Genomic DNA, 20,393 nt, shown 5'->3' on the forward strand with positions numbered 1-20,393 from the left:
CTACTTCATTGTTAACCTTACAGCAGTGCTTCTCAAAGTGTGGTCCGTGAGTGCCCCCTAGTGGTCCGTGAGTATATTGGTAACATTTGAAATAAATACATTTAGGTTTTCCGCACTCTCACGGGAATATCTCCGCAATGGAGTGAGGTTAAGTTTCACTTTCAATTGCATGATATAGCCCTGCGCAACACCTTCGTCACACATGTTGCCACTTGTTTGTACCATTTTCAGGTGATTTATAATCTGTTCTAGAAAAACTATGTGTTTTTGATATTTGTGGAGTTAGGTGGTCCGCGAGTGTTTTTGTATTGGTTAAGTGGTCCTTGGTATGAAAAAGTTTGAGAAACATTGCCTTACAGGGAAGTCATAGTCAGGTAAAGAAGTTGTATAAACTAGGAAAACTTTGGTAAATACAACCGTATTAACCTGTTAAGCCCCAAGCCTGTTTTTCAGGCCTCAGGCTCGAACATGACATTCCCAGAACCAATTCCCTTCTAAAAGGGGTACATTAATAACCTTTTTTCTCAAAGCAATGATAAACCTTTGAGTTGGATGTAGAAAAGTCAGAATCAATATAGATGTTTTAATTTAATTTAATGATTGTGTCTGTCCAAAAAGAAAACATTACTTATAGTGAAAACCACCCATGAATAGGCGCGTTCACACCGCAGTACTTTTCCCACTTTAGTTCCGAAATGTTTCGTTCACACCAAAAAGAGCCGGAATTAAATTAGTTCATGAGAACCTTTTCACCCCCTTTCCCGTCCCTGCTAGAGAGTACAGGTACTCGTGGGAGAAAAAGGTTCCTATGTCTGATTGGCTGGGCCTGATTGCAAACCACGTCCCGTAAAACTCCCAAAAAGTTTTGTGAAGACGCCATTTTATTATCCTCGCATTAGCATTATTAGCATTAGCATTATTAGCATTAGCATTAGCCCAGCGCAGAAACGCAGAGAGACTAACTTATGGCAACACAAAATAAAACATGGGAGCGGTGGAGATGAGGAGGTGTCGGCGTTCTGGCGATTTACTCGGAAGGCTTCAGTAGAAGCTGCTGGGAGTCCCAGCAGCTTCTACTGAAGCCAGTCCCCAACTCCGGGGACTTCCGGCCGGGGACTTCGGGCTGCAGTATACGCCGTGAGGTGGTTTTCCGCCTGCCAGTTAACCCAAAGCAGAAGAAGAAGAAGAAGAGACGTCAGCGGCTTCATTTGCCTAATCCTCCCCCAGGGACTTTTTCCAGTGTGAACGCGATCTATACTTAGTTCATGAGAACTAAAGAGTTCTCATGAACTAAGTTCTGATGCACCTTTGTGGGAAAAGTACTGCGGAGTGAATGCGCCTAATGATGGGATAGTAGACTAAAAGCTTTAGGAATCCAAACTATAACATCCCTTGATGCAAAAGGTGACATTTGACCTTTTTAGAGAGGTTTAGCAAACATTTGGGAGCATTTGCCGTTTCTCTGGAACCCATTGGTCGATGCTGGTGATGGACACCTCTTTTGAACCGTTAGAACCAATAGAATCGAAGGGGAGGTTCCACATACACACGTTACCATTGAGGGGGGAGTGTGACGCGCAGCAAGTCAAAATGTTATGCTCTGAAACGGAAACCTAGGCTCAAACTAGTAAATATGAAGATGGATTATCAGGAATCATTTCAAAGGGACACAGACACTTTGGATTAACCTGCAGCAGCGCTTTTATCGTTTTAATGCCATTGAACCCGCGGGGGCTTAACAGGTTAAAAAGAAGATGAGGAAGGGAGATCATGAATCTATATATTTAGTTAAAGTGACAACATTTGCATCATCCTTTCAGTCTCTATTATACAAAACATATCCCATGTCCAAGAAAATAATAACAACTCATCAGAGATATATTAACATTGCAATAGGATGGTTTGCAATATCCATCGTTTTTGCAGCCCTAGTTTCTACCCCAAAATATAAATACTTCTTCCTCTGGCTTTTACCCATAATACCTGTGTGTGTGTCCGTAGTTTTATACTCACTGTGAAAATGCATAATTTCCAGTCTCAATGAAGTACTGAGCTACAGAGAAGTCTTTCTTTGGTGCAGATCCTCTTGTATGTCAGTAGTTTTATACTCACTCAGTGTCGGTGATGACGTATCCGAACACGTCCTCGTCGGCCTTCTTCCCGCCTTCTTCCTTGACGTCCAGCTGCAGTTCGGGGACTTGAAGTGTATTTTTGTGCGGATCGTCGTAAACCAGAGCAGCCGGAGGAGGCGCCACGTCTTTGATCCATCCGTGAACCTCGGACACTTCCTCCAACTGCTGAGCGGCGTCCTTCTTCTGCACCGTTACCCCCGCCTCGCTGGTGCGACTCTGGACGTTTTCCAGCCCCACCTGTCGTCCTCCGGGTGTTTCCATGTTCAAATTGTCCAGATTTCTGGCCGAGGGGGCGGAGCTAAAGGAGGATTTGTCCAGGTAGGCGAGGAGTTTGGTGAAGAGGTCAGGCTGGGGAAGAAGACAGAGAAAACAAAGAAAGGACATTTGTGAATGAGATGATTAAAATATGCAAGGTTTTATTGTCCAGCTTCTTCAACAATGCAACATAAATACTGTATAAGACAGAAACAATACAAATATAAATAAAATGGTGTAAGTGACCAACGTGGAATTAAATGTGTACGAAGTTGAATACTGGATTCTGATTGGTCAATTTGGTCATTTCAGAGGTTGTTCATGTTTGCTAATCGGTAAGGAGGACAGCTTTTTTACAAAAGTCTCGACACATTTATGACAATTTGATTTAATTTGTTTTAAACACTCTCACAAGAACATGGAGTTCCTGCTAAATTCTCAGGACAGTTTCTTCACATTTTGTTCAGAAGCTGAATTTATTTTGAGAACTGGAAGCTAATTTCCTGCAATAATGATCAGGCTTGTCTCGAAAATGTGAGGTTTTTCTTAAACTAAATGAAACCTACCTTTTCCTCCATGTTCTGCTCCTCAGTATCTGTTTGGCGCTCTGTTAGGGGAAAGAGAGCCAACGTTTTAAGACATTTTAATAGTAATTAACTGATATTAATATGAAACATAACTGAATGAAAAATGTGATCAAAGATAAACCTGTGAGTCGGATGTAGAAAAGTCAGAATCAATAAAAATGTTTTAATTTGAAAGTAAATTCAGATTGAACAGTAAAAAAAATGTAGTTATAGTTTCCGTCCAAAGAAATCCCACCCTTGAATGATGGGATAGTAGACTAAGCTTTAGGAATCCAAACTATAACATATATTAAGTACCCTGTATCAAGATTGATGAACAACAAGTGACATTTGACCTTTTTAGAGAGGTTTAGAAAACAAAAAACCCCTCTTGGGTCATTTGGGTGGATTTGCCGAATCTCTGGAACCCATTGGTCGACGTTGGTGATTGACACCTCTTTTGAACCGTGAGAGCCAATAGAATCGAGGGGAGGTTCCTAAATCCATCTAAACATTACCATTGAGGATGGAGAGTGATGCGCACGCAGTTTGCCTAAAACCGGAAGCTCCGTTACACTCTATATGAAAACACAGTTTATTGACATAACTGTTATGATGGATTATCAGTAATCATTTCAAAGGGACACAGAGACCTTGGATTACCCTTCAGCCGCGTTTATATGTGTTTTAATGCCATTGAACAACTTTTGATCAGAAAACAGCCACGGTAAGACGTATTTGCCGGTTTGGCTTCGTAAGGTGAAGTTGTGTGTTGTCTTTCCTGGCTTTCGCTGCCGTGAGTTCTGGTCGCACAGTGATGATACCTATACCATTGGAATCTGTGGAATCTCAGCTTTCATATGATATCTAGTGCAGATAGAATGAAATATACAATATTGCTATCGTGAGTTATGTGCTACAAATGTATTATCTTTTCAATTTACACACGGCATCTATTGCACGTCTGTCCGTCCTGGGAGAGGGATCCCTCCTCTGTTGCTCTCCCTGAGGGTTCTCCCATGTTCCCTTTAAACTGTGGGGTTTCTCCGGAAGTGTTTCCTTGTACGATGTGAGGGTCTAAGGACAGAGGGTCTAAGGACAGAGGGTCTGAGGACAGAGGGTCTAAGGACAGAGGGTCTGAAGACAGAGGGTCTGAGGACAGAGGGTCTAAGGACAGAGGGTCTGAGGACAGAGGGTCTAAGGACAGAGGGTCTAAGGACAGAGGGTCTGAGGACAGAGGGTCTCAGGACAGAGGGTCTAAGGACAGAGGGTCTAAGGACAGAGGGTCTGAGGACAGAGGGTCTAAGGACAGAGGGTCTAAGGACAGAGGGTCTGAGGACAGAGGGTCTAAGGAACAGAGGGTCTAAGGACAGAGGGTCTGAGGACAGAGGGTCTAAGGACAGAGGGTCTAAGGACAGAGGGTCTAGGACAGAGGGTCTGAGGACAGAGGGTCTAAGGACAGAGGGTCTAAGGACAGAGGGTCTTGAGGGACAGAGGGTCTAGGACAGAGGGTCTGAGGACAGAGGGTCTAAGGACAGAGGGTCTAAGGGACAGAGGGTCTAAGGACAGAGGGTCTAAGGAACAGAGGGGTCTAGAGGACAGAGGGTCTAAGGACAGAGGGTCTGAAGGACAGAGGGTCTAAGGACAGAGGGTCTAAGGACAGAAGGGTCTAAGGACAGAGGGTCTGAGGACAGAGGGTCTAGGACAGAGGGTCTAAGGACAGAGGGTCTAAGGACAGAGGGTCAGAGGACAGAGGGTCTGAGGACAGAGGGTCTAAGGACAGAGGGTCTAAGGACAGAGGGTCTAAGGACAGAGGGTCTGAAGGACAGAGGGTCTGAGGACAGAGGGTCTAAGGACAGAGGGTCTGAGGACAGAGGGTCTGAGGACAGAGGGTCTGAGGACAGAGGGTCTGAGGACAGAGGGTCTGAGGACAGAGGGTCTAAGGACAGAGGGTTTAAGGACAGAGGGTCTGAGGACCGAGGGTCTAAGGACAGAGGGTCTGAGGACAGAGGGTCTGAGGACAGAGGGTCTGAGGACAGAGGGTCTGAGGACAGAGGGTCTAAGGACAGAGGGTCTAAGGACAGAGGGTCTAAGGACAGAGGTGTCGTATTGCTCATACACTGATATTCTGTACACACTGTGAAGTCCACTGAGACAAAGGTAACGTTTGTGATATTGGGCTATATAAATAAACATTGATTGATTGATTGTACTAAGTGCGTCAGCACTCTTTCAAATAGTGCTAATTCAGACGCTCGGCGTTAGACTTGTGTTTTATTTCGGTAAAAATGGTTCGTATCGTCAGTTAGCCGAGTTTATTCCCGTTACGTGGGTATGACACATTCATAGTTTGTTAAATGTTAAGAAGCCCTGAGACACAGTTTCGTGAATATTGTTGTGTGGTTCATTTGGCACGTTTGTTTTATTTCATGAAATACTAATAAATAATATGATAATAATAAGATATACTTTATTAATCCCACATTTGGACATTCTTCGTTGCAACAGCATGTAAAACAAAGTATTGCACATAATTAGAAATACAAATGTTTTAGAAAAAAAACAATTATACAATATAATATCTGAAAGTAGAAGATAAAACAGAATGTAAAGAGTGTACATATTAAGATGGTTTCAAATGAACCGCGCTACACTTTTGTCAAACCGTTGCATTTCTCACTCGTTTTAAAGCTACTGTATCTGTTTAACTAAAAAAGCTCGACATCATTCAGGATGTAATAACCTGAAAGTGCTTCTGGAAGTGTAAGAATGCTCTCCGGTCATTTAGTTTTGCACGGATTATATTTGATATTCAAGATTTAAATCTGGGTTAAATTGGGATGATACAATTATTTGAATTCTTTATAATTTGTTTAATTTCATTTTAATGTTGTGGCAAGCGGTTCAATTGCTCTCCTGTGATATCTAGTTGTGTACTTTGTATTTCTTTACTTAGCTTTGCAGAATGCTACAAGGTTATATATATATTTTTTAGCCATTTTAAAGCTTTTTGTTGGGAATTTAATTAATTATAATACTTGATATAAAAAGCGCATTTCAAGAAACTCAAGGACGCTTCATTTTAAACTTGTTGTGCAAGCATTAAAACTAGCTGTGTTTAAACAGGATGCTTTTTTATTTCTTATGTTGATTTGAAAGTGTTGTAGAAAGCTGCTTTAGAGCTCTTCTGTTTCTTTAATCCTTTTTAAACAATAATGCACAAACTGAAGAGCTGCTTTCACTGCATAATATCACCTTGCAGTTTAGCTGGCGCTGTGGGAAAGCTCTCCTGTTGTTTTACTGTCGGAGCGTTCTCCAGCAGCTTCTCCTCTTCCTCCGCTTCCTCATCCCTGCCAGGCTCTTCTTCCTCCTCTCCCTCCAGGTCTCTGGGTCCAGGTCTGACCCGAGTCCCGCCCCGGTTTGGAGCCTGGAGTACAAATACTTTGTTACTGTACTTAAATAAATGTTTCTGGTATCAGTACTTTACTCCACTTCTTATTTTTCTGGCGACTTTTTACTTTTACTTCCTACATGTTGAACCCAAATACCTGTACTTTCTACTTCTTACATGTTGAACTCAAATACCTGTACTTTCTACTTCTCACATGTTGAACTCAAATACCTGTACTTTCTACTTCTTACATGTTGAACACAAATACCTGTACTTTCTACTTCTCACATGTTGAACTCAAATACCTGTACTTTCTACTTCTTACATGTTGAACACAAATACCTGTACTTTCTACTTCTTACATGTTGAACTCAAATACCTGTACTTCTACTTCTTACATGTTGAACCCAAATACATGTACTTTCTACTTCTTACATTTTGAACACAAATACCTGTACTTTCTACTCTTACATGTTGAACTCAAATACCTGTACTTTCTACTTCTTACATGTTGAACTCAAATACCTGTACTTTCTACTTCTTACATGTTGAACCCAAATACATGTACTTTCTACTTCTTACATTTTGAACACCAAATACCTGTACTTTCTACTTCTTACATGTTGAACTCAAATACCTGTACTTTCTACTTCTTACATGTTGAACTCAAATACCTGTACTTTCTACTTCTCTCATGTTGAACACAAATACCTGTACTTTCTACTTCTTACATGTTGAACACAAATACCTGTACTTTCTACTTCTCTCATGTTGAACACAAATACCTGTACTTTCTACTTCTTACATGTTGAACTCAAATACCTGTACTTTCTACTTCTCACATGTTGAACTCAAATACCTGTACTTTCTACTTCTTACATGTTGAACCCAAATACCTGTACTTTCTACTTCTACATGTTGAACTCAAATACCTGTACTTTCTACTTCTCTCATGTTGAACTCAAATACCTGTACTTTCTACTTCTACATGTTGAACTCAAATACCTGTACTTTCTACTTCTTACCATGTTGAACACAAATACCTGTACTTTTTCTACTTCTTACATTTTGAACACAAATACCTGTACTTTCTACTTCTTACATGTTGAACTCAAATACCTGTACTTTCTACTTCTTACATGTTGAACTCAAATACCTGTACTTTCTACTTCTCTCATGTTGAACACAAATACCTGTACTTTCTACTTCTTACATGTTGAACTCAAATACCTGTACTTTCTACTTCTTACATTTTGAACACAAATACCTGTACTTTCTACTTCTTACATGTTGAACTCAAATACCTGTACTTTCTACTTCTCTCATGTTGAACACAAATACCTGTACTTTCTACTTCTTACATGTTGAACACAAATACCTGTACTTTCTACTTCTTACATGTTGAACTCAAATACCTGTACTTTCTATTTCTCACATGTTGAACTCAAATACCTGTACTTTCTACTTCTTACATGTTGAACCCAAATACCTGTACTTTCTACTTCTCACATGTTGAACTCAAATACCTGTACTTTCTACTTCTCTCATGTTGAACCCAAATACCTGTACTTTCTACTTCTTACATGTTGAACTCAAATACCTGTACTTTCTACTTCTCACATGTTGAACTCAAATACCTGTACTTTCTACTTCTTACATGTTGAACACAAATACCTGTACTTTCTACTTCTTACATGTTGAACACAAATACCTGTACTTTCTACTTCTTACATTTTGAACTCAAATACCTGTACTTTCTACTTCTCTCATGTTGAACTCAAATACCTGTACTTTCTACTTCTTACATGTTGAACTCAAATACCTGTACTTTCTACTTCTTACATGTTGAACACAAATACCTGTACTTTCTACTTCTTACATTTTGAACACAAATACCTGTACTTTCTACTTCTCTCATGTTGAACACCAATACCTGTACTTTCTACTTCTTACATGTTGAACTCAAATACCTGTACTTTCTACTTCTCACATGTTGAACTCAAATACCTGTACTTTCTACTTCTTACATGTTGAACACAAATACCTGTACTTTCTACTTCTCACATGTTGAACTCAAATACCTGTACTTTCTACTTCTTACATGTTGAACACAAATACCTGTACTTTCTACTTCTTACATGTTGAACTCAAATACCTGTACTTTCTACTTCTTACATGTTGAACACAAATACCTGTACTTTCTACTTCTACATGTTGAACTCAAATACCTGTACTTTCTACTTCTTACATTTTGAACACAAATACCTGTACTTTCTACTTCTTACATGTTGAACTCAAATACCTGTACTTTCTACTTCTTACATGTTGAACTCAAATACCTGTACTTTCTACTTCTCTCATGTTGAACACAAATACCTGTACTTTCTACTTCTTACATGTTGAACTCAAATACCCTGTACTTTCTACTTCTCACATGTTGAACTCAAATACCTGTACTTTCTACTTCTTACATGTTGAACACAAATACCTGTACTTTCTACTTCTCACATGTTGAACTCAAATACCTGTACTTTCTACTTCTTACATGTTGAACACAAATACCTGTACTTTCTACTTCTTACATGTTGAACTCAAATACCTGTACTTTCTACTTCTTACATGTTGAACACAAATACCTGTACTTTCTACTTCTTACATGTTGAACTCAAATACCTGTACTTTCTACTTCTTACATTTTGACACCAAATACCTGTACTTTCTACTTCTTACATGTTGAACTCAAATACCTGTACTTTCTACTTCTTACATGTTGAACTCAAATACCTGTACTTTCTACTTCTCTCATGTTGAACACAAATACCTGTACTTTCTACTTCTTACATGTTGAACTCAAATACCTGTACTTTCTATTTCTCACATGTTGAACTCAAATACCTGTACTTTCTACTTCTTACATGTTGAACTCAAATACCTGTTACTTTCTACTTCTCACATGTTGAACTCAAATACCTGTACTTTCTACTTCTCTCATGTTGAACCAAATACCTGTACTTTCTACTTCTTACATGTTGAACTCAAATACCTGTACTTTCTACTTCCTCTCATGTGTAACTCAAATACCTGTACTTTCTACTTCTTACATGTTGAACTCAAATACCTGTACTTTCTACTTCTTACATGTTGAACACAAATACCTGTACTTTCTACTTCTTACATGTTGAACACAAATACCCGTACTTTCTACTTCTTACATTTTGAACACAATACCTGTACTTTCTACTTCTTACATGTTGAACTCAAATACCTGTACTTTCTACTTCTTACATGTTGAACTCAAATACCTGTACTTTCTACTTCTCTCATGTTGAACACAAATACCTGTACTTTCTACTTCTTACATGTTGAAACCAAATACCTGTACTTTCTACTTCTCACATGTTGAACTCAAATACCTGTACTTTCTACTTCTTACATGTTGAACACAAATACCTGTACTTTCTACTTCTCACATGTTTGAACTCAATACCTGTACTTTCTACTTCTTACATGTTGAACACAATACCTGTACTTTCTACTTCTTACATGTTGAACTCAAATACCTGTACTTTCTACTTCTTACATGTTGAACACAAATACCTGTACTTTCTACTTTCTTACATGTTGAACTCAAATACCTGTACTTTCTACTTCTTACATGTTGAACCCAAATACATGTACTTTCTACTTCTACATTTTGAACACAAATACCTGTACTTTCTACTTCTTACATGTTGAACTCAAATACCTGTACTTTCTACTTCTTACATGTTGAACCTCAAATACCTGTACTTCTACTTCTCTCATGTTGAACACAAATACCTGTACTTTCTACTTCTTACATGTTGAACTCAAATACCTGTACTTTCTACTTCTCTCATGTTGAACCCAAATACCTGTACTTTCTACTTCTTACATGTTGAACTCAAATACCTGTACTTTCTACTTCTCACATGTTGAACTCAAATACCTGTACTTTCTACTTCTTACATGTTGAACCAAATACCTGTACTTTCTACTTCTTACATGTTGAACCCAAATACCTGTACTTTCTACTTCTTACATGTTGAACCCAAATACCTGTACTTTCTACTTCTTACATGTTGAACTCAAATACCTGTACTTTCTACTTCTCTCATGTTGAACTCAAATACCTGTACTTTCTACTTCTTACATGTTGAACTCAAATACCTGTACTTTCTACTTCTCTCATGTTGAACACAAATACCTGTACTTTCTACTTCTTACATGTTGAACTCAAATACCTGTACTTTCTACTTCTTACATTTTGAACACAAATACCTGTACTTTCTACTTCTTACATGTTGAACTCAAATACCTGTACTTTCTACTTCTTACATGTTGAAGTCAAATACCTGTACTTTCTACTTCTCTCATGTTGAACACAAATACCTGTACTTTCTACTTCTTACATGTTGAACTCAAATACCTGTACTTTCTATTTCTCACATGTTGAACTCAAATACCTGTACTTTCTACTTCTTACATGTTGAACTCAAATACCTGTACTTTCTACTTCTCTCATGTTGAACTCAAATACCTGTACTTTCTACTTCTTACATGTTGAACTCAAATACCTGTACTTTTTACTTCTTACATGTTGAACACAAAATACCTGTACTTTCTACTTCTTACATGTTGAACACAAATACCTGTACTTTCTACTTCTTACATTTTGAACACAAATACCTGTACTTTCTACTTCTTACATGTTGAACTCAAATACCTGTACTTTCTACTTCTTACATGTTGAACTCAAATACCTGTACTTTCTACTTCTCTCATGTTGAACACAAATACCTGTACTTTCTACTTCTTACATGTTGAACTCAAATACCTGTACTTTCTACTTCTTACATTTTGACACAAATACCTGTACTTTCTAACTTCTTACATGTTGAACTCAAATACCTGTACTTTCTACTTCTTACATGTTGAACTCAAATACCTGTACTTTCTACTTCTCTCATGTTGAACACAAATACCTGTACTTTCTACTTCTTACATGTTGAACTCAAATACCTGTACTTTCTACTTCTCACATGTTGAACACAAATACCTGTACTTTCTACTTCTTACATGTTGAACACAAATACCTGTACTTTCTACTTCTTACATTTTGAACTCAAATACCTGTACTTTCTACTTCTCTCATGTTGAACTCAAATACCTGTACTTTCTACTTCTTACATGTTGAACTCAAATACCTGTACTTTCTACTTCTTACATGTTGAACACAAATACCTGTACTTTCTACTTCTTACATTTTGAACACAAATACCTGTACTTTCTACTTCTCTCATGTTGAACACAAATACCTGTACTTTCTACTTCTTACATGTTGAACTCAAATACCTGTACTTTCTACTTCTCACATGTTGAACTCAAATACCTGTACTTTCTACTTCTTACATGTTGAACACAAATACCTGTACTTTCTACTTCTCACATGTTGAACTCAAATACCTGTACTTTCTACTTCTTACATGTTGAACACAAATACCTGTACTTTCTACTTCTTACATGTTGAACTCAAATACCTGTACTTTCTACTTCTTACATGTTGAACACAAATACCTGTACTTTCTACTTCTTACATGTTGAACTCAAATACCTGTACTTTCTACTTCTTACATTTTGAACACAAATACCTGTACTTTCTACTTCTTACATGTTGAACTCAAATACCTGTACTTTCTACTTCTTACATGTTTGAACTCAAATACCTGTACTTTCTACTTCTCTCATGTTGAACACAAATACCTGTACTTTCTACTTCTTACATGTTGAACTCAAATACCTGTACTTTCTATTTCTCACATGTTGAACTCAAATACCTGTACTTTCTACTTCTTACATGTTGAACTCAAATACCTGTACTTTCTACTTCTCACATGTTGAACTCAAATACCTGTACTTTCTACTTCTCTCATGTTGAACCCAAATACCTGTACTTTCTACTTCTTACATGTTGAACTCAAATACCTGTACTTTCTACTTCTCTCATGTTGAACTCAAATACCTGTACTTTCTACTTCTTACATGTTGAACTCAAATACCTGTACTTTCTACTTCTTACATGTTGAACACAAATACCTGTACTTTCTACTTCTTACATGTTGAACACAAATACCTGTACTTTCTACTTCTTACATTTTGAACACAAATACCTGTACTTTCTACTTCTTACATGTTGAACTCAAATACCTGTACTTTCTACTTCTTACATGTTGAACTCAAATACCTGTACTTTCTACTTCTCTCATGTTGAACACAAATACCTGTACTTTCTACTTCTTACATGTTGAACCCAAATACCTGTACTTTCTACTTCTCACATGTTGAACTCAAATACCTGTACTTTCTACTTCTTACATGTTGAACACAAATACCTGTACTTTCTACTTCTCACATGTTGAACTCAAATACCTGTACTTTCTACTTCTTACATGTTGAACACAAATACCTGTCCTTTCTACTTCTTACATGTTGAACTCAAATACCTGTACTTTCTACTTCTTACATGTTGAACACAAATACCTGTACTTTCTACTTCTTACATGTTGAACTCAAATACCTGTACTTTCTACTTCTTACATGTTGAACCCAAATACATGTACTTTCTACTTCTTACATTTTGAACACAAATACCTGTACTTTCTACTTCTTACATGTTGAACTCAAATACCTGTACTTTCTACTTCTTACATGTTGAACTCAAATACCTGTACTTTCTACTTCTCTCATGTTGAACACAAATACCTGTACTTTCTACTTCTTACATGTTGAACTCAAATACCTGTACTTTCTACTTCTCTCATGTTGAACACAAATACCTGTACTTTCTACTTCTTACATGTTGAACTCAAATACCTGTACTTTCTACTTCTCACATGTTGAACTCAAATACCTGTACTTTCTACTTCTTACATGTTGAACCCAAATACCTGTACTTTCTACTTCTTACATGTTGAACCCAAATACCTGTACTTTCTACTTCTTACATGTTGAACCCAAATACCTGTACTTTCTACTTCTTACATGTTGAACTCAAATACCTGTACTTTCTACTTCTTACATGTTGAACACAAATACCTGTACTTTCTACTTCTTACATGTTGAACACAAATACCTGTACTTTCTACTTCTTACATTTTGAACACAAATACCTGTACTTTCTACTTCTTACATGTTGAACTCAAATACCTGTACTTTCTACTTCTTACATGTTGAACTCAAATACCTGTACTTTCTACTTCTCTCATGTTGAACACAAATACCTGTACTTTCTACTTCTTACATGTTGAACTCAAATACCTGTACTTTCTACTTCTTACATTTTGAACACAAATACCTGTACTTTCTACTTCTTACATGTTGAACTCAAATACCTGTACTTTCTACTTCTTACATGTTGAAGTCAAATACCTGTACTTTCTACTTCTCTCATGTTGAACACAAATACCTGTACTTTCTACTTCTTACATGTTGAACTCAAATACCTGTACTTTCTACTTCTCTCATGTTGAACTCAAATACCTGTACTTTCTACTTCTTACATGTTGAACTCAAATACCTGTACTTTCTACTTCTTACATGTTGAACACAAATACCTGTACTTTCTACTTCTTACATGTTGAACACAAATACCTGTACTTTCTACTTCTTACATTTTGAACACAAATACCTGTACTTTCTACTTCTTACATGTTGAACTCAAATACCTGTACTTTCTACTTCTTACATGTTGAACTCAAATACCTGTACTTTCTACTTCTCTCATGTTGAACACAAATACCTGTACTTTCTACTTCTTACATGTTGAACTCAAATACCTGTACTTTCTACTTCTTACATTTTGAACACAAATACCTGTACTTTCTACTTCTTACATGTTGAACTCAAATACCTGTACTTTCTACTTCTTACATGTTGAACTCAAATACCTGTACTTTCTACTTCTCTCATGTTGAACACAAATACCTGTACTTTCTACTTCTTACATGTTGAACTCAAATACCTGTACTTTCTACTTCTCACATGTTGAACTCAAATACCTGTACTTTCTACTTCTTACATGTTGAACTCAAATACCTGTACTTTCTACTTCTCACATGTTGAACTCAAATACCTGTACTTTCTACTTCTCTCATGTTGAACCCAAATACCTGTACTTTCTACTTCTTACATGTTGAACTCAAATACCTGTACTTTCTACTTCTCACATGTTGAACTCAAATACCTGTACTTTCTACTTCTTACATGTTGAACTCAAATACCTGTACTTTCTACTTCTCTCATGTTGAACCCAAATACCTGTACTTTCTACTTCTTACATGTTGAACTCAAATACCTGTACTTTCTACTTCTCTCATGTTGAACTCAAATACCTGTACTTTCTACTTCTCTCATGTTGAACTCAAATACCTGTACTTTCTACTTCTTACATGTTGAACTCAAATACCTGTACTTTCTACTTCTTACATGTTGAACTCAAATACCTGTACTTTCTACTTCTTACATGTTGAACTCAAATACCTGTACTTTCTACTTCTTACATGTTGAACTCAAATACCTGTACTTTCTACTTCTTACATGTTGAACTCAAATACCTGTACTTTCTACTTCTTACATGTTGAACACAAATACCTGTACTTTCTACTTCTTACATGTTGAACACAAATACCTGTACTTTCTACTTCTTACATGTTGAACACAAATACCTGTACTTTCTACTTCTTACATGTTGAACTCAAATACCTGTACTTTCTACTTCTTACATGTTGAACTCAAATACCTGTACTTTCTACTTCTTACATGTTGAACTCAAATACCTGTACTTTCTACTTCTTACATGTTGAACTCAAATACCTGTACTTTCTACTTCTTACATTTTGAACCCAAATACCTGTACTTTCTACTTCTTACATGTTGAACTCAAATACCTGTACTTTCTACTTCTCTCATGTTGAACTCAAATACCTGAAGTTTAGTCAGTACTTCTACTTTTAAAGTATTTTTAAACACGAGTATCTGTACTTCTACTTGAGTAAAGGATGTGTGTACTTTTGCCATCTCTGCCTGGTCCTGGTTCTGTTTCTGGTTCTGGTTCTGGTCTTTGTCCACCACCTGCAGAGCCTCAGTGATCAGGCGGGACAGCTGGCTCAGGTCCTGCTGCGTCAGGCCGTCCACGTCCACATGGTGCCGGCCCACGCTCTGCAGAACCTTCTGGATGAACTTCTCTGCAGGAAACACGGAGAAGAGAGAACAGATCCATCGACACAATGCTGACCAAAATGTGCTTTCAGACGTATTATGATCAGACGATAATAATATAATACATTATTTTATATATTTATATATATGTATATGGTCTTAAAGTTACAACCGGCCCTTTGAGTGCAACCATAATGCTGATGTGGGCCGCGATGACATTGAGTTTGCCCTCCCTGCTTTAAACCACGGATGAACTCAAAAGGATTCGTTTATGTGAAACAACAATGTAATGAATTGGAAAAAGAAAAGAAACAAAGCTAACGTCTCCCTCACGTGCCATCCACCGGCGCCAGAGGCTCTTTCACCGAAGCCCCCTGGGTTTTCCCGTAGCAATATAATGTGTCAACTAAACAATACAGGCAAGCCGAGAATGCATATCTGTAGAACTCAATAAAACAAGGCCACACACAACCTAAACATGATCAATTAAAAGCACTGAAAGTAAAGCGGCTAAAAGATCAAAGTGTGCCCGAGTCGGTGCACTTCTCCATGACAGGATGTGTGATGACCTGGAAGAGCATCAGGACTGTTTGAGGCAGGTGATAGCTATGTGATTAACATGATGACTCAGCCTCTATGGAGAGAGACATCAAGCATGCTCATTTCTGATGTGGAGCTAATCTGAAGTAAACATTGAATACTGCTTTCTACTCCTCCATCTTGTGACTGTGTGACTCCCTCTCTTGGATATCAGCATGTGAAGGACACTGCTCAGGAACTAGCTGATGCTCTGTATGTGATGACTCCCTCTATTCTGGAGAGGATCCCAGATACATGGATCCTGAGGCTGAAGCTCAAGCCGGGGACGAGTGATTATTAACATTTTAAGTTTTCAGAAAAAGTCAGAATTTTGGAGATTTTGAGAGAAAGTCAGAAAAAGTTAGAATTTTGAGAAAAAGTCAGAATTGTTGAGATTTTCTGAAAAAAGCTTCCGAGAAAAAAGTCAGTATTTTGAACGTGACAGGAAGTATGATTACCTACAAGACCCGGTATTCCTCCATCTAGTGACTGTGTGACTCCCTCTCTTGGATATCAGCATGTGAAGGACACTGCTCAGGAACTAGTTGTACCAAATGATATATACATGTATCCTGATATTGAAGCTCAAGCTGGTGACGAGTGATATTTTTCTAACAGTATCAAATCAAATCGAACTGTATTTTTACAGCCCGATATCACAAAACACGTTTGTCTCAGTGGGATTTACAGATTAAAAACAAACAACAACATTGTATATGATGGAGTTACAGCCAAACGACAAGACAAACAAAATAAAATAAGATACAAAAAAAGACAATTAAAACATTCAAATTATTTAACAAAAAAATGATAATAAATCAAACGTCTCCATCGCGTACCATCCACAGGCGTCAGAGGCTCCTTGACTGAAGCCCCCTGAGTTTTCATCAGTCTGGATTTCGGACCCTCCGTTTTCAGGCCGGTGTTTTCTATCCCGTTGCTGTAAAAGGGCCTCAGTTTGGGGTCTCCCCGCCCGCTCTGCAGGGACAGATACTGCCTCAGGGCGCCCCGCAGGAAGTCTCCCTCGGGTGGAGGTCTCTGCTGCTTCTGCACCGGTGAGAACGAGGAAGAGGAAGAGGAGGAAAAGCTGGAGGACTGCTGAGGCTTGGAGTGATAGTAGTCTGCAGCGACGCCTGACTGGAAACGGTCAGTCTGGAAGAAAGCATAGTGACATAAAGTACCTTTAAGCCGATAAGCAGACAGTTACACAACGTTTGATATGTCCTGATTTACGTGACACCGATCAAAATGTATCCCACAGGCAGTGAGACTGCACTATTCTTATTATTAATGTATGTCTTGTTTATATTTATATTGCATTGTTTGAACTACTACAAATACACTGTAGCTGTGAATATGACGTGTGTGTGTGTGTGTGTGTGTGTGTGTGTGTGTGTGTGTGTGTGTGTGTGTGTGTGTGTGTGTGTGTGTGTGTGTGTGTAAATGTAGTTTGCATTTAAATACAGTGAGGGCATGTTAAAGCATTCGCCACATTTAGCTTCATCATTAACACGTTAATCCAACATCTGCACAAAGTAATTATTGACATGAAAATAAGGCCTATTTTGTGAAACAAGTCATTAAATGCTGCATTCATCGTATTAACGGATCCATCAGCCGAACCAAAGCAGAGCCACTGCGGCTCCGTTAGAGAGATTATAGCAAAGACAAGAAACACGTGAAGTTCCTCACAGGCGAACTTCTTCATGTGTTTCAGTGAGGCCACTTCTGGTTTTTAGAATGGATCATTCTTCTTCTATATCTTAGGGTTCGGGACTCTATTAAAGAGCTCCATGACTTTGAAGAAAATGAAATGCGATATATACAATATATATTATTCCTTTGCCGAACACTGCACATGGAGATATTGCAAATTAGATTCATCGTTCAGCCTATTCCCCTCGTGTCTACCAGACATCATTCAGCTCGGCTCCTTTTGCTCAAACACGAACCTGCATAGAGAAGGGCCACAAGTTCAAAAAGGGGGGGGGGGGGGGGGGGGGGGGGGCACGGGGGGAGTTATTAATTAGAGCGTTGCACTGCTGAACTCTGCTGGTTGTATCGCTCTCGTAACGATCGTGCTGCGAGAAACCATCAGTGCAGGAGGAGAAGAAGAGATGGAGCGACAAGGAGGGATGACACCGGGACCCTGCTGTGTGTGTGTGTGTGTGTGTGTGTGTGTGTGTGTGTGTGTGTGTGTGTGTGTGTGTGTGTGTGTGTGTGTGTGTGTGTGTGTGTGTGTGTGTGTGTGTGTGTGTGTGTGTGTGTGTGTGTGTGTGTGTGTGTGTGTGAGTTTATATAACGGAGTGTGTACTGTATACACATGTGTGTGTGTTGGGCAGGTGGCAGTGAGTCGAGGGCGGGGGGACATGAAGGCGTTAAAAACAAACGTCCCACCTGCTCTTCCGCCGTCAAACCTTTAAATACTGATTTATTAGTCGATTAATTCACTGGAAAACTTACATTATTTTATAGTGGCCGTAAAAAAACAACAACATTATGGCGAGTACATTTTACTAGGCTGTGGTGTAACTTGCAGTATAAGACTAAATGGAGAAACACTATCGCTGTATTTAAACTATAGCATTATAGGACCAAATCAATGTGTCTATCTTTAGCAAGTTAATTATATAATACACTGGATTTATTTGAAACAGTCTTGTTTACATTGCCCACGATTATTTTTAACCAGGTATATTATTATAACGTTATTTTTAAATATAGACAATTTGAGAGCTACTGCAGAGAATGTAAATGCCATAACATATGTGTGTGTAATGCTGTAGTTTAGTTCACATGTTGACATCAATTGTATTACTATATTGTATTAATGGTGTTGTTGGTGTCGTGAAAGGCGCCTCCAAAAAATGTCGATTATTATTTATACCACTAGTTTTATCATACCTGCAGATTTTTCTATTTAACTTTTTCTAAACGCAATTTATATGAGTTTTTTCAGTAAGTTTAATACGTTTTATCCAATGCAATCCCCCAACAATTTCTATAGAGCTGCCGTAATCATGGCACTGAATTATCCAGCATCCAGCAAGTGTTTAATAACTGCAAGTAGAAATGTTGTCAGACCCAATAAAGTGAATGTGAGAAAGCCGTGCAGTCACCTGCTCAAACCAACGATGTGAAACACTATGCATGTATTGCAGTGGGAATTTATAAAGTCCCTCAACCCAGAAACCCAGAACAGAATGATTGAATAAAAGTACATCAGAGACCCAGAAGAGACTCACCTGTGAGCTCAGGCTGGAGGAAGAGGTTTTGGGGATAAGTCCGAGGCGTTGGAGGTACGTCTGGAGGTTCCTGCTGAGCTCTAGCTGCACCGGCTTCACCCTCCGATCCGCCGGGTCCTTCGCTTCAGATGAAGGTCTAAAGGGGGAGGCGGGACATCACTTTGTTACCGCACAGCCGTTTAATTACGCTTAGATTACATAGCATTATATTTAGCTGAGGTTTTGATCCAGAGCCACTTACAATAAGTGCAATACACCATGAAAAGTCATTCAGAGTTATCCATTCTTTGTGTGCGCTCTTTCATTTCTTTATACAGATACTGCCATGTGTTCATAACCAGCTCCACACACGGATGTTTATTAACCAAAAAGGCAACTGTGTGAATCGGTTTCAGTTCTTTTTTTTACATTGATAAATTATCAACTACATGTTAGCCCTTTTCATTGGCTCTCTTGACATTGACACTGACACTGTTTGCATTTGATACACAGCCAGCTTTGTCTGCATCAAAGGTATCCCAGCATGCTTTGTGCAGCACATCAGTCACTTCCTGTTCACACACTGAATGGTGTGCACATATCTTTGAAGCTCAGATCTAATAAGGATATAGATTTTACCTGCTGTCTGTGTTGTAGACGGCTCCGTTCTGCTGCGTTCTGAAGGGAACCCTCCTCAGTTTGGAAAGCTCTTTAGAGAGAACCTGCTGAGTGGTGTCATCTCCCCAGGTCAGACCTGCAGACACACACACGCAGAACCTTACGAACCACGTTGTAAACACAGAACCTTAAGAACCACGTTGTAAACACAGAACCTTACGAACCACGTTGTAAACACAGAACCTTACGAACCACGTTGTAAACAAAGTACCTCAAGAACCATATCATAAACAGAGTACTTTAGGAACCACACCATCAACAAAGTACCTTATCAACCACACTGTTAACAAAGTACCTTAAGAACCACATCATAAACAAAGTACCTTAAGAACCA

At 38.4% G+C, this 20,393-nt stretch overlaps 1 protein-coding gene across 1 annotated transcript in view; it reads right to left on the reverse strand.

Moving 5' to 3' along the window:
• LOC117462104 (receptor-type tyrosine-protein phosphatase N2-like) overlaps positions 1-20,393 on the reverse strand; it is a 305,455-nt gene that overhangs the window by 229,627 nt on the left and 55,435 nt on the right. The window contains exons 4-10 of the mRNA XM_034104169.2: positions 20,021-20,135; positions 19,403-19,538; positions 16,997-17,309; positions 15,429-15,604; positions 6,209-6,380; positions 2,954-2,994; positions 2,113-2,480 (exon numbers count right to left, since the gene is read on the reverse strand). Coding sequence (XP_033960060.1) covers positions 2,113-2,480; positions 2,954-2,994; positions 6,209-6,380; positions 15,429-15,604; positions 16,997-17,309; positions 19,403-19,538; positions 20,021-20,135 — 1,321 coding nt within the window. The remainder of the gene's footprint in view (positions 1-2,112; positions 2,481-2,953; positions 2,995-6,208; positions 6,381-15,428; positions 15,605-16,996; positions 17,310-19,402; positions 19,539-20,020; positions 20,136-20,393) is intronic.

This window comes from Pseudochaenichthys georgianus, chromosome 17 (assembly GCF_902827115.2).
Source record: "Pseudochaenichthys georgianus chromosome 17, fPseGeo1.2, whole genome shotgun sequence".
In the NCBI taxonomy this organism is placed as follows: Eukaryota; Metazoa; Chordata; class Actinopteri; order Perciformes; family Channichthyidae; genus Pseudochaenichthys; species Pseudochaenichthys georgianus.